This window comes from Neolamprologus multifasciatus, chromosome 20 (assembly GCF_963576455.1).
Source record: "Neolamprologus multifasciatus chromosome 20, fNeoMul1.2, whole genome shotgun sequence".
Taxonomy (NCBI): domain Eukaryota; kingdom Metazoa; phylum Chordata; class Actinopteri; order Cichliformes; family Cichlidae; genus Neolamprologus; species Neolamprologus multifasciatus.
The window spans coordinates 34,198,245-34,225,153 of record NC_140458.1 but is presented as its reverse complement, the minus strand read 5'-3'; the positions used below and the strand labels follow the sequence as shown (position 1 = coordinate 34,225,153).

At 40.3% G+C, this 26,909-nt stretch overlaps 3 protein-coding genes across 6 annotated transcripts in view; 2 read left to right on the top strand and 1 right to left on the bottom strand.

Moving 5' to 3' along the window:
• Positions 1–6,330, top strand: part of senp1 (SUMO specific peptidase 1) — a 9,981-nt gene extending 3,651 nt beyond the window's left edge. Inside the window, exons 10-18 of the mRNA XM_085144692.1 lie at positions 122–160; positions 248–332; positions 422–562; positions 953–1,084; positions 1,378–1,581; positions 3,266–3,345; positions 3,451–3,535; positions 4,764–4,859; positions 4,946–6,330. Of these exons, the coding sequence (XP_085000818.1) occupies positions 122–160; positions 248–332; positions 422–562; positions 953–1,084; positions 1,378–1,581; positions 3,266–3,345; positions 3,451–3,535; positions 4,764–4,859; positions 4,946–5,008 (925 nt within the window). The 3' untranslated portion in view covers positions 5,009–6,330. The remainder of the gene's footprint in view (positions 1–121; positions 161–247; positions 333–421; positions 563–952; positions 1,085–1,377; positions 1,582–3,265; positions 3,346–3,450; positions 3,536–4,763; positions 4,860–4,945) is intronic.
• The window catches only part of LOC146495419 (protein lifeguard 2-like), a 74,641-nt gene that overhangs the window by 11,189 nt on the left and 36,543 nt on the right, over positions 1–26,909 (top strand). The gene's annotated exons all lie outside the window — the stretch shown is intronic.
• On the bottom strand, positions 2,964–26,909 carry LOC146495420 (RNA-binding motif, single-stranded-interacting protein 2-like). 4 transcript variants are annotated; one of them, XM_085144703.1, is made up of 14 exons: positions 26,446–26,909; positions 20,156–20,337; positions 17,348–17,406; positions 15,420–15,511; positions 12,755–12,912; positions 12,448–12,527; positions 12,185–12,294; positions 12,026–12,072; positions 11,839–11,932; positions 10,825–10,875; positions 10,609–10,719; positions 10,373–10,453; positions 10,193–10,274; positions 2,964–10,116 (listed from the first exon to the last, which is right to left on the bottom strand). In XM_085144703.1, exons 1-13 carry the CDS (start codon positions 26,560–26,562, stop codon positions 10,197–10,199), a joined length of 1,260 nt encoding a protein of 419 aa, XP_085000829.1. In that variant the 5' UTR covers positions 26,563–26,909; the 3' UTR covers positions 2,964–10,116; positions 10,193–10,196. The 4 variants fall into 4 exon arrangements, with proteins under 4 accessions (XP_085000829.1, XP_085000828.1, XP_085000832.1 ...); XM_085144702.1 differs by having other exon boundaries at positions 20,156–20,340; positions 26,446–26,907; XM_085144706.1 differs by having other exon boundaries at positions 26,491–26,896.

The window sequence follows — 26,909 nt, the reverse complement described above, 5'->3', positions numbered from 1 at the left end:
TATCCAAACATTTCAAGTTGTTTTCTTATGTTGTTTATAAATGTGTATTAAGTGTTTAGGTAGATTTCAGCACAACCAAGGTTTATACATATCTCATCACGATACATTTCTGTCTTAACAGTGTGCCATGTTTCCAAGCGGAGTTATGGATCAAAGAATTGTAAGTGTACTAAATTATTTATTTAATTTACACGACATTTGAATAGTGCAAAAAGACCTTTTTTCCTTTTTTAAATTCTTCCTGTAGGACAAGTATGTATGACTCCCGGGCGAGGGAAAGACGGAGACAGATAGAGGAGCAAGAAGCTCTGGCTGCTCAGTTGCTGCAGCAGGTGAGTGGTCAACTCACAAAACCTTAAGATTTGACTTGTTCATTATTTTTCCTTTTGCGTTAATTTGCTTTGTAATTTCTGGTTCTCAGCGCCTGTCTGACGAGGAGCAGCGTAGCCCAGATGTCGAAGTCTGTGTTCGAGTTCCTTTGGAGAAGGAGCTTCCTTTGAGTCCTGTCATAAAAGAAGAGACGTCTTTGGAAGAGAAACCAGAATTCCCTGAACTTACAGAGGTGTGGGAATTGTACCCTAATGTACTTGCATAGCTCATTATATATTTATTGAAATGAGTGACCACAACAGACTGTCGCAGGAAAGTTTGTTTTCTAACTAGTATTTATCTTTTAAAAAGTAAAACTGCAACTGCATTTTGATGATAGATGTGCAGAGATTTCTTCTACAATCTTTTGAAGATTAATTGCTCTCTGTTGGTTTTGTTAAGGTTCCTCATTTAATCTCATTTATCAGTAATATTCTGATTAAGAATATGAAGGGACTTTAACTTTTAATTACTGTCCTTGCAGATTGTCAGACTAATTTTTTATCATCTAAACTGCGTTCAGATCCGTATAAAATGTAAGTACTATTTCATGGTTTTATACTGTCTCATTCTTCCTCTTAAGGAAATGGAGGCTGAGGTGAACAGGGTGCTGAGAGGGGGCAATCCTCATGAAGTGTTAAGTGAAGGTTTTGGTCTCAGCCTTACACGTAAAGACCTGCAAACCCTGAGCAACCTCAACTGGCTCAACGATGAGGTGCGTAAATGTTGTATTAGAAATGAAGAGAAAAAATAGATCTTATTGACACAATTAAGAATCACAGCCCCAATGTGACTACATGGATGAAGAACAGTGTAAGTCCTGCCTTGATGAATATAGCGCCTACCTCCCCTGGTTTGCCAGGGGAGAACCTCAGAAGATGTACAGAAAAAGAAATTATCTGTTTCTCTACATCTTCTATTTAAAACAAGAAACAGTACATGATTAGATTCATGATCCACAACTAAACGAGTGCACATGATCTAAACTGTCTCTCTTTAATTTCCCAGGTGATCAACTTCTACATGAACCTGCTGGTTGAGCGCAGCAAGGATTCCAACATGCCAACGGTCAATACGTTCAATACTTTTTTCTATCCCAAGCTGCGCAGCAGTGGCTATTCTGCTGTCCGCCGCTGGACCAAAAAGATGGACATCTTTTCTAAAGACATCTTGTTGGTTCCCGTCCACTTGGGGGTGCACTGGTGCCTTTCTGTAAGTCCCAATGGCTGTTGTAGAAAGTAATCTAAAGGTTTAAGGACGAGCATAAACAGGCCTGCTTTGTCAGTGTTATACATGCGTTATGTCAGTGTTATATGATGATTATAAGCTTTGACAGCACAGGGAACCATGTTTAAACATGGCTGTAGTTCCTCAATGGTGTTTTGGTTTTTCTGAATTATCTAAAGCTGAAAGTCTTCACTTTGAGCCAACGTTTTACAAATAAATACACCTTGATTATTGGACCCAACTGTGTAATAATACACAGTATAAAAATGTACATAGGCTCAAACGTGAAGCCAATATGGAAGACGCACCTTTTCAGAAAAGACATTTGGTACAGATTTTTTGCCTGATTGTTTGAAAATTTTTGGGCATAATGGATGTGATGTGATGTCGTGAAGGGAAAAATCTTTATTACCTGAGTGGGTTGGTGAGTGAATTCTGGAAGCTGTGAGAGATGCTAAATGAGTGGTGGTCACAAGATGGCCAAGCCAACTAAAGCACTTTAAAATAGTAACCACTGACCAAACTGCTAGACATGGCAACAAAAATAGAAATTAAATAGATAAATATATTGAAAAAATGAATAAAATTAAAATGACAACAGAAGAGGTGGTCTTAAGAGCAGATCTAGAAATTGGGAGGAGGCTTGTCTAATGTGAAACGGCAACAAATTCCATAATTTGGGAGCCACTATGGCAAAAGCCCTATCCCATCTGAGCCCCCTTCTATTCAGCCAAATCCCCAGTAGAAGTCTAGGGGAGAACAACTCTTGGCCCTGCCCTCAATAAATCACTTTATGGGCTAAGTCAATCATTCTAGGTCACACCGAATACTTGTGATTATTATAGTATAGTATTATTTAATATAGTATAGTATTTTTGCATACAATTCCTTTGTAAACCAAAAACCAATAGTCGATTTATGCTATCTTTAGTCAGTAATTTAGGCACAGTAACAGAAATGCATCTGCGCATCTGTAACCGGAAGGTCGCCAGTTCGATCCCCGGGCTCTCTGTCCTGGTCGTTGTGTCCTTGGGCAAGACACTTTACCCTACTGCCTACTGTTGGCCAGAGGGGCCGATGGCGCGATATGGCAGCCTCGCTTTTGTCAGTCTGCCCCAGGGCAGCTGTGGCTACAACCGTAGCTGCCTCCACCAGTGTGTGAATGTGAGAGTGAATGAATAGTGGCATTGTAAAGCGCTATATAAATCCAATCCGTTATTATTATTATTATTATTATTAATAATAATAATAATAATAATAATAGTAATAATAATAATAATAATAGTAATAATATTTATTATTATTATTATTATTATTAATAATAATTAATAATAATAATATTATTATCTTCTGTTAGTATCTCAGCATGTACATTGAAATTACAAGTGCCTCTCAAATCATGTTTGAGTCACACATCGGGGAAAAAACCATTTTGGAAGCACTCATGGAGACTTTCAGCTTTATTTCCATTATTTTACAATAAAGCAAATAATGAAACTTCATAATGTTGGACTTAAACTGGAAACAGTAGGATCAGTGTGATTACACATGCATTCTTAATAATACTGTTCTGTCGTGTAATAAAATGATTGAATTTGTTGTTTTAAGGGTCAGTTAAAATTGTGGACATAAATATTTTGGGATTTATTCAGCATTTTGTTTTTTTCAGGTGGTGGATTTCCGCAAGAAGTCCATCATGTACTTTGATTCTATGGGAGGAAACAACGACAAAGCATGTGAAATATTGTTGTAAGTTTCTGTAGCAGATGTGCAATATCTGTTTAAATGGTGTGTTTTGAGAGGTAAATATAACTCACTGAGATCTCACTTTTGCACTTCAATTTTGTTTTCCAGTGAATACCTGCAACAGGAAAGTAAGGACAAAAAAGGCAAAGAACTGGATACCTCAGGCTGGATTCTGCACAGCAAAACACGCAATGTAAGTTCTACAGACAAGTGTTCAAATCACATGGTTTCAGGAATTTTAGATGGGATTTCATTATCTGCCTCACAGTTTTATTTATTTGGCATTTTACTTGTTTCTCTTCTATCAGACACTGTTCTACAGTTGAATCTGATAGCTGTAGATCTATAATGTTCTTTTGGTTTTTTTGCAAAGCCCTCACTAGGTTTCTGGTAACAAATGGTTTCAAAACAGTGACAAACATGTTAGTAGTCCAGTCTGAGACTTTAAGTATACAATGTTTTGCTGCTTTTGTAAGACTCCGCAAGATACGAAAGCCATGTTACTGGAGCGTGGATGATTTGAAATGTTTAAAGATCCAGTTTCTTATGTTTGTGACTTTTGTTTTCTGAATTTTCAAATTAGTTTCTCAGCAGCTTTTACTGTCAAGACATTTTATAGATAATTTGTCAAAGGCTACGTTCACACTGCAGGTCTTAAAGCTCAATTCTGATTTTTTGATCAAATCCGATTTTTTTTGTCTGCTCGTTCACACTACAAATAAAATGTGACAGCAAACGCGCTCTAGTGTGAACGCTCAAAGCAGCCGCATGCACAAAAGAAGACGTCACACACAACGCGCTCTGTTTAGACCCAGAGCAACAGTATTGTTTGACTGATGGCCTTAATATAAAGACTTCGGACTTTACGTTTCCCAATTTTTGCTTTAAGTTATTTTGTTATTTACATAATAATGTAAATAACCTAATAATGATCCTTATTGCTGTTTTAGAGGAGCGCTGCTTCAAAGGATAGTTGCAGATTTCTGTCAGAATCTGCAGATTATACAGTACAAATAAAATGTTCACGTTGTCTTCCCAACATCTACACTGGATGGCCAGGAAGTGTTCGCGATGTCTTCTCCGGCGCTGATAATCGGCGTCTGTCTTGTGTCGGTGATGTAAAAGACTGATTTAATGCGACATGACCATCAAACAGCAGCTTTCTAAAACATCAGATATGTATCGGATTCAGTACCACATACGAAAGTGACCCAGATCGGATTTGAAAATATCGGATGTGTGCCGTTCACACTGTCACACCATGATCGGATATGGGTCGCAGAGGGTCAAAAAATCGGATTTGATGCGCTTTCGCCTGCAGTGTGAACGTAGCCTAAGTGTCACATGTCATTTTGCCCTGTAGGTTAATCAAGGTTTGATTTGCACATTCAAACTTGTCGTCTTTCTTTTCCTGTTCTTAGGAGATCCCTCAGCAAATGAATGGTAGCGACTGTGGAATGTTCACATGCAAATATGCAGATTACATTACCAAAGACAAGCCAATCACTTTCACGCAGGTAACTTCAAACAGCATCAATGAGAGTATCTTTTCAGTAAGTAGTCATAATGAAGGCTTAAAAATGTCCTCTTTTGTTTTTGACAGAAACATATGCCATATTTCAGAAAAAGGATCGTTTGGGAGATTGTAAACCACAAGCTGTTGTGATGTGAGGATGACAATTGTGAAGTTGTACAGTTGCCTCACATCTTGATGATGGTTGAGTTTTACTCCCCAGGAAAGGACTCACAGATGGGAGACTTGAATTCTGGGAACAACTTTCACACCAGCTCATCTGATCAGGAACCAGCTCAGCGATTTCCATCCTCGGCTAAAAGTAGCTGAAAGGATGTTGCTGGAGCAACGAATCACTGCCTCCAACTTCTTCTACAGTTTTTTTGTGTATGTGTCAGACAGCAGCTCAAACGCTTCGATTTGTACGGTCCAGTCAGAACTGTTTTTGAAATTACACTTGTGCAAATCATACTCTGAGGTGGAATGTGCATTACATGTTTTTGTGCCACAATCAGTTGTCATTGATCACTCATTGATTATCAGTAAAAGTGAAAAAAAAGTGTTTTAAAAGCAGATTACATTCCCAAATGCCAAAGTCTCTTTTTCCCCCCTGATCTTCACACATGAGAACTCCACACAATGGTGGGACAATCTGGTGGCACACACGAGATTACACACATCGTGTTGCTATTAAAAGTGCTCAGTTTGTTTCAGGCAGGCCTGCCTGGGTTAAGCATGTAGGATATTTGACACCCATTGGTTTGCTACACATTCTCCAGTTACCTGCTGATACACTGGTTTTCTGTCAGGGATCTGGAGCTTAAAGACATTTGGAGGTCTGACTTGGACTTTTGTGTTACTGTATACAGCTTTGCTGTAATGTCTACAAAGTTCAGGGTTGCAGCTTATGTGTGACAACAGCTGTGTGGATTTTACTTTAATAGTCTGTGTTTGAGAGAGTTTTGATGTTATAAGGTGAAGTTAATATTAAAATAGGTAATTACCTCATTGTTGCAGGTAAATTGATAGACTGTCACTCAGTTCTTTGACATTTCAGTAAAGCTGAGAAATTAATGTGACATAACCTCAGAGTATGATTTAGAGTGAAAACATTGTTTCTCCTTGATGCTGGTTTGCAAGTGTAACCAAACAATTACACCGTAAGAGTACGGTAAAAGTTTTGTCATTTGTTTATCCAGTTTTCTTGATGGTGTAAAATAAGGTTAAAGGTCTATTTTATGTATTTCGGTGTTCTTTTGTTCAACAACCTTTTGGTATATTCAGTATATTTTGAACTTTGTATATACTTAAAACATATACAGCAAACAATGTAAAATACTTTTTTTAAGAACGTATTTCTTATCTATTTTATCTAGACTCAAGTCTGTTTTAGAAATAAATTCTCATGTATTGTGGCTTTTTTCTCCAAATACTTTCACATAAACTCAAACTAATTTGTGGTTTCAAAGACTCGAGTTAAAGCATGAACTCGTCTTTGGTGTTGAGCCACCAGATTTCTTTATATTTTACTTCTAAGGAGAGGGATGTTTTCAAAGTGCTCTTGAGCAGTAGTTCTATCATTCTGAAGGTCTTTCAAAGTTTTTTTGGTGGGGGGGCATTGGCTCCTCTGACCATTTCAAAGGAATGTTTGTTTAAGCCACTTACATTGACTATGAATAATTCAAGCATAAAAAAGCCTCTCAGCCCAAAGTATGAACCACTGGCACGTCTACGTATAACATCAAAGAACCCATTTTAAACTGCTACTAGCAGCCTGTTGCTAAAATACATTTGTTCACATTTCTTTAGCTGAATCTTGAAAACTTAAACATAAGTTTAAAAAAAAAAAAGCAAAATTATTTATACCTGCTAAAGCGCGATTAGATGAAAACATGGCATATCTCATAATATCATCTTGATGCACGCTCAGTCGTCCAGGTAAGTAAATCCCAAAGTTTCTGGATGTAGCATTTTCAGTGGGAGAAACATTTCATCACTCATCCAGGTGACTTCTTCAGTCTAAGCTGACTGCAGGCTTCCCCAGCCTTATAAACAGTACATTTGCACAATGACAAACTAGCCTACTGAATGAACAATAGGCTGTGAGGTCAGTTCCTTGATCATTAATATGCAAATTTCCATGACCACTGATCAACAAATACTAATAACAGGCCATTGACAACTGATCAAAGATCAGTGGTTGTTGGTTGGGTTTCAGCCACATGGCATTTAAGATGCCTGGATTATGTGTAGGTTTTTCCTCAGCATGCTGTAAAGTTTTTGTCATGGTCAGCACATCCCATGTTGTCTTCAGCCTGCTAAAGGGACTTTAGGTAACAAACAAACAAAAGCACTGTCACAGTGAAAAAAAATTTATTTAAAAAAAATGGCAAGTTCAAAAATCAAACCAGGATGAAAGTTTAAAAACTGAAGGGATTTCTTCTCTATGAAGGAAACAAACAAAAAGCCCTGCATCATGGCACAAACACTTACGGAGAGGTCGATGCACACAAACAGACAAATTCATGGACATGGTTACAAAACTGACCCCATTTTTGACGTGATATATTAAACGACCTTCAGATGAAATAATTTAAAAATTAGCAGCAATAAGCCACAATTCATTTTTTTTGTCTTCAATATATTTGGATTAAAATCGTGGAATGGTAAACACACAATAGTGAATCAGCATTTAAACATTTCTTTGCTTCATAGATCTAGTATCTCAAGGAGTTTAAAAAAAAAGAAAAACTTCAACAGTTTGCAGTGCATGAAAACAATTCCAGTCAGAGATAAAGCCCAACACAGCTGAGTAGCACTTCACACTCCCTTCCAGTGAAATCTAAGGCATTTCTGTGAGGTTTATTTGTCACCTGGAAATAAAAGGTTTTGTAGTTAAAGAGGAAAACAAGTAACAGCTAAGAAAGAACGAGATAGGACGATATTTATCCAAACCGTAAAAGTCGAAAATGAGCGGAATGATGAAAACAATGCTATGGCGCCTGTGTTTAAACTAAACTAAACAAAAAGTGGCAATGTGCCTTCAAAACGTATGGAGAGAAAAAAAAAAAACTGCCATATTTATTTATTAATTTTAGAAGTTCTTACTTTTCCTACAGTCATATTAAAACAACCGCGTTTTGGTATGAAAAAGTTCCCTTTTGATGTTGCAATCCTGCTTACAATTAATGAACCGTAGACAAATGTGTCACAAAAACCAAACAAAAACGATTTAAAATGAAAAGAGAAAAGCCACGTCAGCCAGAAAATAAAGTCACTGCGAGGTGATCCACTGTCGCAACACGAGGTGTCTCTTGGATATTCGTAGTATTGCATTTGTAAAGACAATAAATTAATTGCATAGATCAACAGACCTTGGGGCATGTTTTCCAAACATTGGACGGAAGAGTTAAAGGATGTGGACACAGTACCAGCTGTGATCAGCCATGAGACCTACTGTAGTTGGTTATTGCCTGTGAACATCGAACACAAACTGAATCTACATCGCTCCGGCAGGATGAGGTAAGTAAAGGTTTTCAACATAAATTGCTCTTTACACCGATCCCAACTGCATGCGGTGCAACTCTGTAACAATGCATCTGAACCTAGCATACACGTTTCATCCATCATGAGAAGTTATGTCGAAAAGTGCCAACACTGGTGACACTGACAGAACTGAAATATTAAAGCCTCTTTGACATCAACACTGAAACCACAACAAAGCAAGTACGCAAAACACAAAGCAAAAAAGTGAAAACCTCTATTTCTCACTATGAAGCACACAACACACTATCAAAAATAAAAATCAAAGCTTCTTTGAAAAATAAGATCAATCTTAAAAGTTTTGAAACTGAATTTTTTAAAAAAATGAAACCTTTAAATAATGTTTAAGAACAAAAACAAAACATGACGTTAAAAACCAGAAATGCAGAAGAAGATTGCAAACACACAGCAATGACCAGTTTCAAAGCATCCATAGCCTGGCCGTTATGAATCATCTAAGTAGTGTTTTCTGCAGATATAACAGGACAGATTCATGCGTCACCACTTAATCTCCATGTCTGTGTAATTACATCTTTATACTTTAATAACAACATTTCATTCCCGCTTCAGAAAATCTGATTTTTGGGGATTCAGGGAAGAATCTGCATCCTTGTTTACTTAAACACCAAAAAAAAGGGGGGGGGGGGGCACAGCAACACATGCATTGTTTTATATGCCATGTTCTAATGTTGTTATTAAAATAACTGACACATTACATCACATGTATCAAGGAAGTCAAGCGAAAGCGTGAATACATTTCAATCTATTTACAGGCAGCTCTGAGTGAGATGTGATCCCTGTTAAACTTTGGATTTCATCACGTGAAGCAGCTCAAAGTGAACCAATATTTAAAACTCTCGGATCACAACAACTGGAATGCTTTAAATCTCTTCATCTCTTTTAAAGTAGTCCGCTCTGAAATATTTCGGCAACGAACATCAGCTTAAAATGTTCTCTTCTGTGTAATCTTCTGATTGTCTGCAGCTTTGTTGAGATTGTTGGAACTAAACTTTTTTTCCTTTTAAATATATTTAAGTGCCAAAAAAAATTAGGTGAGACTGCTTCAGGTGAGGTTTCATACCTGACAAACTTGCTGCCTTTGTGAGAGAAAGAAGCTAATCGATGTCAGCACCATATCAGTCTTACAATATCAGCTTTTTCTACAAGGACTTCAGTTTTTCTGCTTCCGAATATTTGCACCAATCAATCAATTGGACGAGGCTAGAAACACACAAAAAAATAACCAAACTATTTACAAAAAGGCAGGTTCAAGTCTGAAAGCATCAGTCAAAAAGGAGAAAAATGTAAAAAAACAAAAACTGCATATCTTACAAAAGCAGAACATGACCTAAAACATGGTGCTGAAATGTTCTTTTCCTGGTTTCAGCCTTGCTCCCCGGAGTAGTGTTTTGAAGAGAGAGAAAAAAGAATATGATCAATGGTCATACACGACACATTTAACAGCTTTTTGAACTTTTCTTGACCGTTATCAAAATAGATGCTCATTGTTCCATTCTTCCATTTCCCCACCGTCTGCTGTCCTCCAGCTTTGCTTGTCTGAAGTAAAAGAGTTTGTTTTAAAATCAGAGTTCATAGAAAATATCTTTGTTTTTGTCCTTTGTGTGGAACAGTTTGTGTTCCTGGAGTGTCTAGTTCTTCACACAGGGAATCTCAGCTCGTGGGACCCCTCAAGAGTCAGTCGGGCCCCAGATGAAGATCTAACGCAGGGTGACAAGATCAGCCAATTAGGATGCATGCACACACAGTCACTTGGGGGAATCAGTCAAAACCCACCTCTTTACTTGTTATGCTGGTAAGAGTAGGTTGCATGTTCTGTTGGTGTCTCTATGGCAACAGGTTGTTGGACGGCACTTTCCTGAGAACGAAGCGCCAAATGTTTAATTAATCTGCAGTTATGTAAAAGTTTGAGTGGTAAATGTTTCCAAAGGGGAGGGGAGAGGTGGAGGGCAGTACCTCAACTGAGATGTTGGTGGCAGGCACTTGGGTGTACTGGGGTATGTAGGTCCCCTGCATAGATGTGTTTGCAGGCATATACTGGAAGAGAATGGAAATGATAAGTTCATCAGCTGTGTGAATCTGCACCCGGAGACGAATTCAATTACAAAAAAGAAGCTGAAACTCAAAAGGCACAAACCACACGATTCTTACCCTGGCCTTTCTCATAGCCAAATACTGTGCACTGTACTTACTGTACCACTGCTGCCCATAGAGAGGTGGCTGAGCTGCTGTGTTAGAGGCCCCATCATTGATGCTGGCTGGATGGACATGGTGTGGTCCATCCCAGGTGTCAGGACAGCTCCCTGTGGGGGGAAACAAAAAACACTCTTTATACAAACATCAAGAATCAAACCTAAATTAAAAGGGTCTTGAGAGAAACAAAAACAAATCAAGTGCCAGATACTCACTGTGGGTGGCATTATGTATGACTGGTGATGTAGCCAGGACGGGTTGTGTACCTGCGAGAAAATCAAAGACGTGTCAGTTAATATAAAAAACACACGTGCAAAAATTAGGGATGCACCGATACCCGATACTGGTATCGGGGTTGATACTGTAAAATGTGTGTGTACTCATACTCGTAAAAGTTCACCGATACCATGAACCGATACCAACTTATTTCATTAATCAGAGGGTGGCTTGTCATTTCTGTTGTAGTTTTTTAGATCGGCCACTAGGGGGACATCCCGCGCTAAACAGGCACAGGGTTAGACGAGTGAGACTGGCGGCTCCAGATAAAAAAGAGAAACTGGAGGCTGCTGTAGCTAGGCTAAACAAAATGTCAGCAGTGTGGAACAGCCAACTTTAACTCAGGTTTTGGAAAAGCGAAGAAAAATGTCAAGAGAAAATCCACGGGCAGTTTAAATAACAGAGGCTCTGACTCATTTTATCGCTCTGGATGACCAGCCAATGCCGGTCGTGGAAAACATAGGATTGTCTTCTCAGCATACTCGAGCTGCGATATGAAATATAATAAATGAACAGAAGTGTTTATTTATTATTCTGAAAGCTCGAGACAGTGCCAATAGTTCAGTGATATTTTGTTAAATTACAATGTGGAGACTCTGCAATAATTTAACAGAAGTGCTTATTTTTCACTTGAAATTTTTTTGTGGTCATTTTTATTAAGATTTAATTTTTTATCGGCAGAGAATAAAATAAAACCTGTCTTCCAATTCATTGCATTTGTGTGTGTGTGTGTGTGTGTGGTAGAAGTATCGGTTTTTGTACTCTGTATCGGCAAGTACTCAGATCCAAGTATCGGTATCGTATCGGTTTGAAAAAAATTGGTATCGTTGCATCCCTAGCAAAAACATTACAAAATAGTTGCAGAAAATAAAGAAGAAAATATGGCTGAAATATTAAAAACTAATTTTTAAACCAAAAGCGATAAAATTGAAAACACACAACAACCCCAGTACCTGATAGGTGGACACAGGTGGATGCATATATGGGGAAAGGGAGGTTGGTCCAATCATCCGATTGGGGGTAATGCTATAGGGGGAGGAGTAAAACCTGCAGAAAGAGGCACAGATTTCTTAGTGACCACAGCTTAGACCACCACTCCTTGGGGCTATACAAGAGATTAGCATGAGCCAGCATACTGACCCATTCTGTAAGGCTGTGGTTGGGTCATAGGTGAGGGTCATCCCTCCCTGGAGGAAGAAAACAAAAGAGCAATGTCATTATGAGGGAGAAACATGAGGTGTTTGGATTTTTCACCCCCTACAGGCATAAAAAAAATAAAATATAAAAAATAAAGCTCACAGTCTCGCCATCTCTTGTCCAGGGCCGACCGTTCTGCAGATATTTCCCCTGGCTCTGGCGCTTCTTCTGGCCTCCATCAGCAAATTTACACAGCAAGGGTTCTGACGGTGCTGAACCAGAGGTTTTCCAAACAGGAGATAACACTCAGTTTTCTAAAACCGTTTTAATAAGACTTGTCTTGATGCTGAAATATGCTGAATAAATAAAGACAGTCTACTCAGCCACAAATTTAAAAACAACAACAAAAACTCCAGAAAACTCACCTTGAACTCCAGGTGGAGTCTTGATATATTTCCCATTGAAATGCTGGATGATGGCCTCACATTTTTCTGTCGACTCCATCCTAAGGGACAGATTCTGTGCTTAATATCCATCACTTCTTTGAATGACAGTTTCTGCTTGAAAGGTTTCTACCTACAATGACCACCAGAGGGCGCACTCACCCAACACTATACTAAAAAAGTTGCTTTGAACTTTAGTACTCCCATTAGACTTGAGATTGTCTTAAATACACACAAGGTTACAGCACAACTAGTCAACTTCAGCCAGCTGTCCTAAAACAGCGTGTACCTGGCAAAGCCCACTCCTCGACTGGTTCCATTGGCGTCACGGAGGATGCGTGTGGAAATGGCCTGACTGAAGGGCTTCAGCATGTTCTCCAGCTCCTGCTCGTCCATTGACAGCGGCAAGTTAGAGATGTACAGGTTGGTGGGGTCTTGTTCCTGTTGCTAACCACAGAGAAGCCAGGGGGAGATGAATGATTTTGGGGCTCTTGGTTTCCTTGTGACAGAACAACAGCTGAGGCATGACCATAGGAGCGTTCCAAGAAAATACAGCAGCCAGCAAACATTTGGGAAATTTACATAACCTTTGAACAGGAAGTGTGTGAGATGACTGATATTTGGAAAGATGTAAGGCAGAGGACAGGGAAAAAAAGAAGAAGCAAGAAAAGGCAGAAGGTCTGAAGCTGAAGTCAGATTTCATTTTGGACCCGTGAGACGCCTGGAATGAGGTCTGGAGAGAAAAGAGACGGTGAAGAAAGTTCTGGCTGGATTTCAGCTCAACTCTTTTCAGTTCTATTTCTATAGCTCACTGTCACAAATTTAATCTGCACAGATCTTCATTACACTCTTCTCTTATTTACCATCACTTACATTTTATTTCCAAAGAGTTAAAAAGGGCGTCATTGTTCAGAGCCAGGACCTTAAGAGGATGAAAGCAGGCGATTCAGCCACTGTGATATCAAAGCATAATTACATTTCATATGGCTCGCCATCCCCGGATGATCTAAAGCGATTACGTGCTCTCCCTTTCTCTCGCTTGGTGGAGAGAGAGAGAGAGAGAGAGAGAGAGAGCAGTGACATTTTGGACAAAGACCTTCGGGAACAATCTGGAGAACATCTCAAGCATTGTGCTCGCAAAAACGTGGTCGTTCCGTGTCCTCGATCATGTTACTAATGCACTGCTTGCATTCAGGCGGCTATATTCATGTGGTAATCCTGACCTTGAATGCAGGCACAGATGCTGGCTCTGTCGGCTTTTATAAACCAGAGAAAATATGCAGCGCTTCCAAATCGGAATTTAAAATGATTAGAAAACACGCTGAAAGAAAGTTTTGCTCTAAGCAACTTGAACTGTTTTGTAGGCTCCTCTCCTTCCAATTTCCTTTGTGCCCTGCTTAAAACAAATTTAATGTGACCGACGGTATCTTGTGAGATGCTCAGTCTGTATCGCCCTCTAACCATTATGCATATTCATTATCTCAGAGTGCAGATGTGATTAAAAGCCTGTAAATGCAGCGCGAGTTCATTTCCATGCCATGAATAATGCATGTGTAATCGCCGCGACCTGCGATGAAGGTGATTTCTCCTTCACCTTCCTCCCTCCCCGCAGCGTACACCAGCAATGAGGCTTGAACCCATGAGAGCGAGCAGCAGAGGAGCCCCAGTTGTGGATTTCATCTGTGAGTGAGTCAGAGCGAGTCAGAGAGATTTCTGACGCAAACACACGAGTCTTGTTGTAAACCCGGGCTGAAAGGGTGACTGAAATCAAGTTATTTTGCGAGCAAGAAGCCGTATGAATGTCAGTGATCCAGCTTAACGAGAGATCAGCTTTCCCAGGGCGCCGGTGGTGTGCGAGTCCGCGAGAGCGTGTCATAATCCGGTCGAGGCAAGGCTGCTGAAGTGCGTGTGCGATTGTCAAGTGGGCTCTGTGTGTCTGTGGGCGTGCGTGTGACAGGGCGGCTGGCTGGGCACGGTGCCCTGCTGACTGGGGAACTGCTCAGACACTGAGTCAGATGCCACTAGGGAGAACAGACAGGTCCTTTGTGCAGGGAGCTCAAAGAGCAGCTCTGGGACGTGCTCCCCAAACACCATCACCACTATAAACACATACGTACATGTAAGCATCCGTGCACAGAAATAGTCTTATAGTGCACTATTATTGTGACAGCGCCGCAGTGTGCTGGCTGCACCTCTGAACAGCACGCTGCTTACTTTTCTGCAGAAGTTGTAACAACTGCTGATGTCATGAAAGCGTTTAGACATAAATCACCTACATGGTCACGTTTTCAAATGCCGCCTTTTAATCATATGAGCAATGTTGCATTGAAGCTGTGCAACATGTTGAACTGAAAAAGCCTGAGGTAAGAACATCTTCACTAAAACACATGATTTTGTTTTCTCTCCCTGTTTAGTAATTGGTGTTTGGATGATTCTCTGGTTTAAAAATCCCTGCAACCCTTTCATTCTCTCTGTTACAGAAACTAGTAACGAAAATCTGACACTAACTAAGTTACTTGATATACAGTCAAATGTCAAGCACATGACATATGTTCCAGCATTACCAGAGGGCCTGTCGGGATGAAGCTGCAAGGAAAATTAACATAAAAATGACCGTTTCTGAACAACACAATGCAGATTGATGAAGCCAGCAGTTTTATGTATGAGAAAAGCAGATTTAAGCATAAAGGAATATCTGATAGATTTTTTTAAAGAATGGAGCGCTAGAAACAGCGAGAGAGATCTGTTATTTCTTAAGAGGCAGAAAAATCGAGGAGCAACCTTTTCCCTCTATGATTAATGACTCAACATTTAATGTGAAATTAATGAATCAAATCATTATTCAACATTTTTGCTGACACACTGACAAAGTGCTCTTTCAGGCTAAATTAAACTTACACCAAGCCGTTATAAATTAACCCACCGAATTTTGATACCTCGAGCTGAGTTCTCACCTTGGCCATCTGAGCCTGCACTCCACCAGCCTTCAGTGCCGTCACTGCCTTCTGAGCAGAGGCCGGACTATCAAAGTCAACAAAGCCATAGCCTGCAGGGAACAAAAGATATGACAGTGAGATGTGCATACTGCAGGAGAGGTGCACGGTTTAAACTCGTGAGGTACTCGTGGTAACAGTGTATGAATCTGAAGAGACAGCTGGCTAGGACTGGAATGTGCGTCCCTCTGGGGGACAGATGGAGGACGCTGCCCATATTAAAAAAAAAGAAATCACACAACAAACACCTACTCAGTAGGTACAGTGTGAAGCTGACCGCTTCATGCACTTGTCAAACAGCTTTACTGACTTTATCAGCAGTATGCTGTAACCTTGCACATTACAGACACCAGCCATAGATTTCACATCGCACCAACATCTTTTTTTTTGGCTTCCCATGAAGTAAAGGAGTGATTTCTATAAACTATCAGACCCCACATGTTCTTGCTCTTTTATAGATTTCTGAACTTTGGCATCTCGGATCATCTGATCACGGCCTCTTATTTATACGCAAACCTATTCGCCCAGTCCAAGGTTGACGGTGCTTTCAAGATTAGGCTTCAAACTTTCCTTTTTGCTAAAGCATATAGTTAGGGCTGAACCAGGTGACCCTGAATCCTCCCTTAGTTATGCTGCAATAGACGTAGGCTGCCGGGGGATTCCCATGATGCATTGAGTTTTTCCTTTCCAGTCACCTTTCTCACTCACTATGTATTAACAGACCTCTCTGCATTGAATCATATCTGTTATTAACCTCTGTCTCTCTTCCACAGCATGTCTTTATCCTGTCTTCCTTCTTTCACCCCAACCAATCACAGCAGATGGCCCCGCCCCTCCCTGAGCCTGGTTCTGCCGGAGGTTTCTTCCTGTTAAAAGGGAGTTTTTCCTTCCCACTGTCACCAAAGTGCTGCTCATGGGGGGTCATATGATTGTTGGGTTTTTCTCTGTATCTATGAAGCGCCTTGAGGCGACTTTTGTTGTGATTTGGCGCTATATAAATAAAATTGAATTGAATTGAATTGAATTGTGCTGTGGGCTCAGAGTAGTCCTCTCCTTCTCTGCTGGATCTGCTGACGTTACAATCATTTCTCAAAAACTGTTTTTTTACAGAAACTCTATTCCCTCTAATATGTTCATATTGGTTATTTTTTTTAGCGATGTGTAACTATGAGCATTTTCACACATGCGTGCAAGCCTGGACCATGTTTTTAAAAAAACAACAGAAGCAAAACTGTGACGCAAGGCAGGATGCAAATGTGTGATGCAGTCAGATCTGACAGTGAGTCTACAGACACCAAAGAGGGACCAGTTGTGCTGCCTCCCCCACATTCTATCAAGAAAGTATCTTGCCAAAATAAAATGAGGTATTTCTCCTCCTCCCACACATTTCAGTAAAAACCACGATGAGAAACTAGTTTCATATTTGTGGTGTAATTTTACAATTTGATATGCTACACAATGATCAGCTGATGTGGGATTTTAATATTACCTTATGCCATGTTAGACCCCTAATTAAAGATTGTGAATTATTATGTAGTTTTAGTTTGCATTATTCTCCTGAATTAGAAGGTGATAACTATTACATTTGTTAAACTGATTTGCATTACATTAGACTGCTGATTTATTGTGAATGAATGATATTGTTTTATAATGCATTATACCCACGCGTGTACATTAAAATCATCGTTTGACTCAACCCGGCTGGACCAGTGTTGTTATTGTGGTTTTTCCTTTTGTATCCATCCCCAATATTTTGAATCCGTAACACTGACTAGAAGAGGTGTTAGTGAACTGAAAGGCCACATTTCAACAAATATTATGGATGAATATTATGGAACAGCTGTGTTTTTTTCATTTAATTAAAACAACAACAACAACAAAACCCTCACCTTTGCATTTGTTGGTAGTCTTGTCCAAGATGGCCTTCGTGGACACAATTTTCCCATACCTGAAAAACAGTGAGGTTTGCACTCAGAGGTCGTCCTTCCACTGTGTATACATGTAATACTCTTGATAACTAAATTGTAAATCATCTAAAGATTTCAATGAAGTTACACAGTCAGCTCATCTGATAATAAATTCAAGGCAGGACAAATACAGTCCCGTGGGCTTCTGCATCCTAGGAGGACTATAGATTTACCATATCTTATTCATTCTAGCTCACACACAAATGTCAATAGGGATCATGTCTCCAGGGAAATCCAACATGCTGTGGCAAACTGGTAGATATGAATCCCCCCATCAATTTTTTCAGCAATGTCATCATAATTCACCATAAATATGAAAATTCTACATTTACTACCCACACCCCTCGCCCCACCTAGCCGTAGATACTGCAAATACATAGGATAGTGTTCGACTTGGGCGAATGGTTCTGTGCAGCAGGGTCTATCAATTCCCATCTCTCCAGGCATGTGCATGCAGTGTAATCTGATATGCTTCTCCTTGGCTGTCCTGTCCAATACTGGCTCCCAGCCACACTCTCATTCGACTAACCAGCTTCTCTCTAGACAGCCTTTAACCCTCCACTGGGTCTTAGTGCCCCCTGAAATCTAATTCAGCTTTCATCTAGTGGCACAGCACCACTGCCTCCCTCTGAGAAATCAATTTCATAAATAATTTGACTTTTGTAAGTGAGGATTAGCTGTAATGTGACAGTCTAACATATTCTTTTTTATTATTATTAGAATTTTTTTTTACATTTAAAACAAAACAAAACAAAACAAAAACACAAGCCTGGAAGCATTTCCCCCACTTTTTTTAATGGCTTAAGGTCATCTGTGTAGGATGTAGGACAAGAAGATCAAACAGTCATATAAATTCACATTACAGGACTTCATCTGATTATTCTGTTTGATTGTGCCAAACTCTGAGGACTGTAAGGGGGGAAAAAACAAACACTTTTCCACCTTACAAGCAAATCCCAACCTGAATGCTGATGTGGGCTTGTTCTTTGGGTTGTCCTTATCCTTATAACATGCACGAGAGCATGTTGGGCTGTGTTGACAATCACACATTTTTGATATTTTATCTACTATAACAGAGATATTTAATGTTACAGTCATTCATTTGGTTCTGCAATCCCATCCAGTGTGTATAAGCTGGAGGACCATTTGCCCTCATATGCAAAACTGCAATTTCACAATGCATTTCTGACTCCAAGTGACAAAATGCCACTCACTTGACTGGGTGGATATGCCAGCATTGCGTTCCTACATTTGCATATATGGCAGTGCCATCAGCCTGCTTATTCTCACAACAACTAGCATTTAAGTTATGAGCTCTTCATGCTGCACACTTGCTGCATAACCAGAGCGGCAGCAAGGCACCCGGAGACACAAACGCAGGGCCCGGTGGCCAATGGAGAGCCAACCCCCAATCCCATCCCCGTCTCTCATCCCTCACTTGGTACACAGTACATCACAGAGCTCGCATGCAACAACTCTCAGTGTGGGGGAGGGGAGCTCTGGAAGCGCTGCGTCCTCGAACTATACGCAGATTTACGCTTCCAACTAGAGCAAAGTAAGTCAGAGTCCCTACACGAGTCGTCTTCCTGCTGCTTTACATCCTCATCTACAAGCCGTTACCTTTTAACTATTATTGGACACAATATCCTCTTTCATTCTAGTTTAACTGAAAATTACATCAGCCTTAATGTGCTCTGCTAAAAGGCACATTTCATGCGGTGATTTTTATCTGCTCCGTAAAAGCAGAAATATGAGAACTACCCCCACAGAACACCACCTGACACACAAACCCTGAACTCCACTCACTCCTCCCCCTCTGACCCCCCCACTGCCATTGCCCTTGTTTGTCTTTCCCTTTCCCCTGGGCTTGCCGTTTCCTGTAGGGTTGGGCTGCCTCATGTGAGCCATAGCTTCCAGACAGCTGTAAAATAGCAGGCCTCACCCTCCCTCGTTCAATCTCTCTAGCCCTCTTTTCCCTCCTTTTCTCCCACTACTCTGGTTCTCATCAGCAGGCTCCATAATTCAATTAACTAAGAGCAGATCATTCATCTCAGCCCTGCATGTTTTGATGTCTTCCACTGAAGGCCTAACAAACATATCAGAGGGATTGGATGATGCTGCTGTTTGATGTCTGACTACACGCTGTCCACAACAAAGTTCTCGAAGACTCACAGCCACACTGATGAGCAACATGGCGTGATATTTATAGTGCAGAAGTGACGCTGTGTTTGGATGACAGGGCTCACTGTCATACTGTATCATGACTAAAACATAAGAGCGAAAAAAAATAATCATAGATTAAAAGTGTATGAATGAGCACGAAGAGACAGAATGAATTAGCATGAGCGAGTGAGACTAAACATTCTGTACCTAGTTGTTGGAAAGTCTGTGCTCAGCTATGTCAGGCTGAAAGGTCTTAGTTTGCAGCTCCAGTGATGGTTAGTTTTTCCAAAAAGCCGCTACATGTGTTTAAAAAAAATGCCCTCTTGTACATTACATAAATACCAAATATGGTATGGTTTAGTGTTCCTGTGCACTTAAGTTGTGTGGAAACTCTACATCTTCTTTATTTGCCAAAAGTAGAGATGCAAGCCTTTCATCCTTGCAGCCGACCAGCCATCACCCATTATAATCTAGTCTGCTCTAGCCGGGTTCATGCTTCCTCAGACAGCCAGAGAAATTTATTGGGTGTAAGTGCACGCTGAAGTAAATGTGTTTTAGGTGACTTACGGCTGACAGAGTTTGACCAGATCCTGGTCTGTGGTTCCTGGGTGGAGGCCACGGATATAAAGGTTGGTTTTGCTCAGCTGCTCTCCCCCGCTGCTGCTGTTGCTGCTGCCATTGCTAATTGTGGTGGTGTTGCTGTTGGGGCTTGGGGGAGCCATCTGATGATTGGACGGGGACACATATGTCTGCTGTGGAGGAAACAGAGGGCTCTTTTTAGGTATATGATTGGACGTACGCATGGTTGCAGTCATTAACTGGAAATAAAAAACCAACCAGGTGAGGCTAGAGAGACACAGACAAGATATCAGCATCAATTTAATGCTTAATCTGGTTTGACAGGTCAGGCCAGTCAGATAAATATTATAACAGGTCATTGTGAGGGAAAAACAAATACAAGTAAGACATAACAAGTATTACGATTACGCAATTTATACTATTTATATGAAGCAAAATATGAGAAGAAATAGTTTGTACCATTGTAGTATTTGCAAAAAACAGAAATACTAAATAATAAAAGTCAGATTGCATTCATATACAAAGATTCATTCAATCAGCCACATTTACTAGGGTATGCAAAATTAATACGGAGACATCTTAAAATGCCTGTTTTTATTTGTACGTTGCATATTTTCATGTACGTTTTGGTGAACTGACTTTTTAACCTCATCTAAAGCTAGTTGACGAGTTCTAAAAGCTCGCCAGTGCCTCCTCTCAGCACACTGTGCTGTGGCTGCCATAGAACAACAGAATGGACAGGTTGGCATGAGTATGTCTTTGTGCAGATCCAACTCTACAGGCATCTCTTCAAACCATCAATGCAAGAGCGCAGGATTCACAGATGGCACACAACTCATGTTGGGAAGATTGCTAAAAACAGATGGAAAAGAGGACTTTCTCCAGCGAACGGTGGAAAAATCCACAGTTAGCCAATCAGACTGACTGGCTTAACTTTGTGTACATTAATTCTTTAATTGCTATTCCTGCGTACTTTTTACAGAAGCACCTTTCATTTAGCAGAAGACTGCTGCTAGACAGGTGCATTGGAGAACAATGACGGCTAAAAAAGTGAGTTTACATGCACAACATCCATCATCAAAATCCTTGAGGACCTACAGAGGCCTCTCCAAAACTACAGAACTTGGTTTAAAAATTAAACTATATACAGAAGCGAAGCTGAAAAGCTTAAAAATATTAATTTAGCCCAGTTTTTAATTAAATTAAAAACATTTTTTGCTGTTTTGATGAAGCAAACTTTGTTCACTCAGAATGATACCATTACAGACTCTTTTAGGAAGTTTTATAAATCATTCCTTTTAGGTGGATATTGACAAAAACCTGCTAAAACTAAAGCTTTCTATTAAGCAGAAATGGGTGATTGCAGCCATTTCTGAAAACATACTTAAGCTTCCCATCAGCAGCAAAGTGATTTAAAACAAACAAACAAACAAACATTACACAAGCAACTTCTAAGACCACAACGGCTCATTTAACTGACACGTGACTTTTTTGAATGCCCAGAGTGTTGTCGGTGGCCAGATAGCAAACAAACAATGACAGCTGTATACAGTGCTACTCCAGCTGATCCCATCTTGTGCCAACCAAATGAAATTAGCAGGGAAGTGAAGTAAAATGTATGCAAAACGCCAGCTACGCTTGGCCTTGGTGTTGCCTCCCCTCTTACTGCTGGAGGAGGAGGAACCGTTTGATTAACTGAGGTCAGAAGGTCAAGCCACAGAGAACAATGGGGTGGCTTGTAGCGGTGGGTGAGTCACAAAATATAGTTTTAATCCATTACCAAGCAACAACACACAAGCCATGTGTATTAACCCTTGCCTAACAGCAGGCATGTTTAAATATCAGAAGGTTCTGTCATCCGACAGCAGCAGAGATCCCAATCCTGCAATAAGAAGGAATGTGATGGATGTGTTGGATCGATTAAGCCTTGTATCCAACTCAACGTAAGACTTTAGCTATACGCGGCATCTTTACCATAAAGGGATTGATCTTCCTGCACTAATGGCTTGTTGGACCTCACAAGGTCATCCTCAGGCCAACGGCTGATTAACAGAAAGGAAGAAAGACAGCTGGAATCAGCCTAATTATGACCCATGTCTTCTTCCCTTCCTTCTTAAATATCAAGGGTAACGTTCAACAACCAACTAATATCTCTCCAAAGCTTTTAACAGTGGTTTAAAAAAATGAATGAATGCACATCTATTGAAGATGTAAGTGAAAAATATTTTAATGTACACCCATGATGCACTTCGAATTTAGCCATTACCTGAACGATCTTGAATCCGTACAGACAAACATGCTTAGCTAACCACCACGCTCAACATTACCATACAGGAAGACAACACTGCGGTATGCAGATCTCGGTTTCATAACTGTTAGATCCCTACATTTGTAGGAGCTCAAAATTTAGCTTTGAGTAAATTGTACCAGCCCAGAAATACTGAAACAGTCTCACACACATGATCAAGAAGAGCAGAAAAACAAACAATCAATGGCTGCTTCAACAAACCACAGTGACAGGACTAATAGGGGAGCACTACGTTTAGGACTGGTCACATGCCAGCCAGCACAGAAATATTGCTGTTTAAAGCAGGAAACAAGGAACAGGAAGCAAGATGGCGATATCAAAATTTAGTTTGCTGCCATTTCTGTATTTCAGCAATTTTCAGCAACCAAAGGGTTTCCAAGCTGTGAAAGAAAGGCTGGAGGGCCTCTGTTGTGTTGTGTTTACACTGTAATGACACACTATTAAGGATCAGAGACACATTATGTAAGTGGCTAATGGTACAGCATTGTACATGAACTTGATTATATAGAGTTTGAATTTTTACAGCATTAGAGACTTAAAGATGTTTCCTGTCTGTGGAGCCTTTATTTAAACTACATTTACAGCAACCTCTGAACAAACTAGATGAATATCAAAACCAAATCTTTAGTCAAGCTAACAACAGGCTACAGGCATATAAAATAAATGAAAGGATATGAAGTTTCTCCTAGTACAAACCTTGCTTTATATAGTGATTTATGTGCAAACTTTTATGCTTCCCCACTACTCAGCTGCCTTATGATTTCCAAACCGATATGGAGTCATCCTTCCGAACTTGAAAGCTATCTTTTTATTCGAGCTGAGAAAACCACAGACCTCATTCATCTTATCCTGCTTCTCTAATCCCCCTCTCTTCTTTTGCATCAGTACACTGTTTTTCCACAATCACAGTCTTTTCTGGTGCTTTCCCTCGCCTTCATGATAAGCAGCCTGCACAGGCTGTCAGGAGGGATGCACTTGCAAAGGCTTGGGGAGACAGGATCCGACGGGAGACCAAGTCCGGGCCCGATTCTGGCAAGCGAAGCCTTACTAATTGGGATCTGAGCTTGTTAGCGGAAAGTGCTAATCCCTCTCATGTGCTCGCCAGTCAGAAGGTAGTGTCTCATTAAGAGCGCTCTGCTAGGCTCCATCTGAAAAGAGGATGGCAGTGAGTCAGCTCCACACCTACTCCCCATCTGCCCCAGTCCCGCTCCAGGTGTTTTGCCACCCATGTAAGGTAATTTCCAATGTAATGGTGCGAACACGTGAAAATATGCATGCAAAGGGTAGCCTGTGACAAATACCTTTAATTCAAACAATTAGGAATTAAACATCTCATTTTACAGGCTACATTTCTTCTCAGTTAATCATTGCACAAAACCTGACTTCCTTGCATACCACTGATTTCCCAGCTGCAAGCATGTTATTTGTCAATCCACAACCGCTGACATACAGTATCTGTTTACTCTGCTCCTGATATCCATAACAGTGTCAGCATTCTTTACATTCCTCTGCAGCACATCAATACAAGGAGTAATGAGGACCATGGGTTCAAGATTAAAGTTCTTTAAACTGAACTACATTCCCAGAGACGCCACCGATCGGTGGAATTCAAGTATAATATATATATATATTCTGATTCATACACATTGAATGAAAAATACATGAGGATGTTATTTATTTATTTTCACTATATATTAACTAATTAATGCTATCTGCCTATGAACAACTGATGCTCCGTTGCTTCCCTATGCAGTCCCCACTTCCCAGTTACTATACGATTATCTCTTTACAGCCTCAGAAAGATAAATCAGCTCTGTGTGTTGTCACCACAGCTGTGCAAGCAGCATAACTACTAAAAAAAGGAGGGGGGGGGGCTACACCATGTTGCAGAGAGCAGCTAAAGACCGATGAGGTGATTACAGTTGGAGGGAGCACAGGTGATTCCTGCAGGGAGAGCAGGTGACTCAAGGACTTTTTCACCCAAGCAAGAACAATGAGTGCTAACTGAGGCAGAACGCATGCTTTTAACTGTATGAGTCTCACTGTAAGACGCTTTAATGCTAAATCTGTTGATACAGAGCATGTTGAAACAAAATGCAACATCGGTCGGACACCACATTTAGTTCTTTTGTTTGATTTAAGTTCATATTAATCACAAGATAAGAACACAGTAGCCTATAAAATCCCAGATGAATTAAACTGTACAAGCAAAAATTCATTTTGCTTATCATTAAACGCATATTTCTATTACCATACAGTAGCCTTCGAACTACAAACTACTAGCATCACAAAGTCGACCATGTTTGCACTAGGCAACAACAGCATCTTTTATAAATTTATGATATATTGTATCACAGAAAGACAGATCCATCCTACCTCCTAGGTTAAAGAAACCTTAGGTGAAGTGGAAACGATTTTAGTATTACAATCTTTTTATATTACATTTCTGTTGCTTCAAGCGAGAAAAAAAAAAAGACGGTGAGAAAAACAGCAAGGTGGAAAGAACCACATAAGAAAACCCCTGATGTCCTGCGGCTCGAAGGTGAGACCTATTTGCTCTTCTCTTCCTGACTAAAACCTGGGTTCATCTCAACACTTAGACAGCCTGTAAGGCTAAAAGAGAGAAAGTTAAAAAAAAAAAAAGATCAGGGAGTTAATCAAAAGCAGAGGAAGAGGGGGGTGGGTGGGGTGTCTCTTAATCCCTCTCTTTTCTCCGCCCTGTTTCTTGTAGTAAATGACACAGACCAGGGGCTGCCACTTGACACTGGATTTACAAGTCCCTTTCTTTGTGAAGGTGTGTGTGTAGGGGTGAAAAAAAACTGTGTGTGCATGTCTTCTTTCAGCAAAAAAAAAAAAAGGGGGGTTTCAGTTTGCAAAGCACCTCTAGAAGTGAGCACAATGTCTGAATCCAGGATTCCAGGAATTCCAGATCATTAATCTGAGCAATCTGAATTCTTTCCAGTCTTCTTGAGGCAGGAGAGAGAATGACGAGGAAAAAAAGGGAAAGACGGGAAGCGTTTCAGTTGTTTCACACGTTATTCTGAAAAAAATGCCGTTATATATATATATATATATATATATATATATAAAATACCTATAATACCAACATTATAAATCCAATAATCGGGGTTAAATATTAGTTTAAAAATAATTCTGCCACTATCACGAGCAAAAACAAACAACTAAAACTTCAAATCGTTGACTTAAGTAACATTTCCACGTGGCTGCAAACGTTATATATAATCTTTACACATGTGCGAGTTCCAGAATTTTAATTAAGAAAAATCCATACAGCCTGCACAGAAAAGTGGTTGGACGTCACCTCATCAATTACGTATCTCAGTATGCAAAATAATCAACATTTATCTTAAAAACTATTTGTCATTTTACTGAAAAAGAGACAAAAATCAATTACACTAGACTTCTTTCGTGGGCTCAGTAACTTTCCTTATAGTGCCATCAGTAATCATTTGTAAGACAGAAGGGGTGGGGCATGCTGGTGCGCGTGAAAGAGGGAAAAAAACTTTGCTAACTTGTGGTTAATTCAATGAGAAGAGAACTTAGCCGAATATATATGAAATTAAAACCCGGCGAATCCACATTAAAGTCAAATATGCTTCGTCTTTATTAGCTTATCCTGAGCCTAGCGTGCCTCCACGACACATTTATAAGCTGTACTGTGTGCAGGCTCGGTATAGGAAGCGAGCAGACGCCGTATCAGAACAAACGAAAGCAAACTGTAGCCTGCTACTATTTCACGAACAACAACGTAACGGCCCCGTTTTCATGTGTAACAGTTTAAAGAAGAACAAGCAAAAAGCCGGAAACGAACACCGCGATGGCAAGTATGCGAGTTTAAACGTCGCCTGTGATCCACTTTCAAGGACACTGCAGCTTAAAAAGCCGAGCAGCTTTTAACTGGAGAGCCAGAGCTCGAGCAACACCGCATCGAGAGGGGGAAATGACTTACTTTGAAAAAGACGCGATAGAAGTGGCCGGTGGTGTCGTTATTTACCTTCTTGGTGTTTTTGCCGTTGTAGCTGTTGTAAGGGTTGATTCCTGTCCTTGGCGGCACAGAGAGCAGCATTTTTACTCGGCGCTGTGTCCGGAGGAGCGGAGAGTGGAGAGAGCCAAGGCAGTCAGCTGACGTCAGCCAGGGAAATTGAGCCAGGAACAGCGGTAGTGATTGGAGCCGCGTTTCCCAGCACTCTCATGTACTCCGCTCAAAGCGCTGGGCTATATGCTTATTTACACTGACTTCATCTTCCAGTTGTGCCTTCTCGCCAACTAATAACACCTTTTAGGCAGGGAGATAAATAACCTACCTGGCAGACTTTTTTTTTGCTTTAACTTCCAGTATGGTGCTCATTTAAGTCATCCCTCTAACCCAGTATGATTAGGAAGAAGAAATGCAGAGCTGCCTGTGCTTAAAGT

What these genes read in the sequence shown, in the direction of transcription:
- LOC146495420 (XM_085144702.1), bottom strand. Translation starts at nt 26,562, where the DNA reads ATGCTGCTCTCTGTGCCGCCAAGGACAGGAATCAACCCTTACAACAGC. An exon ending in CTGGTCAAACTCTGTCAGCC is followed by an intron (nt 17,407 to 20,155) that starts GTAAGTCACCTA and finishes ACTGTTTTTCAG; the next exon opens with GTATGGGAAAATTGTGTCCA. An exon ending in GGACAAGAGATGGCGAGACT is followed by an intron (nt 12,073 to 12,184) that starts GTGAGCTTTATT and finishes TTCTTCCTCCAG; the next exon opens with GGAGGGATGACCCTCACCTA.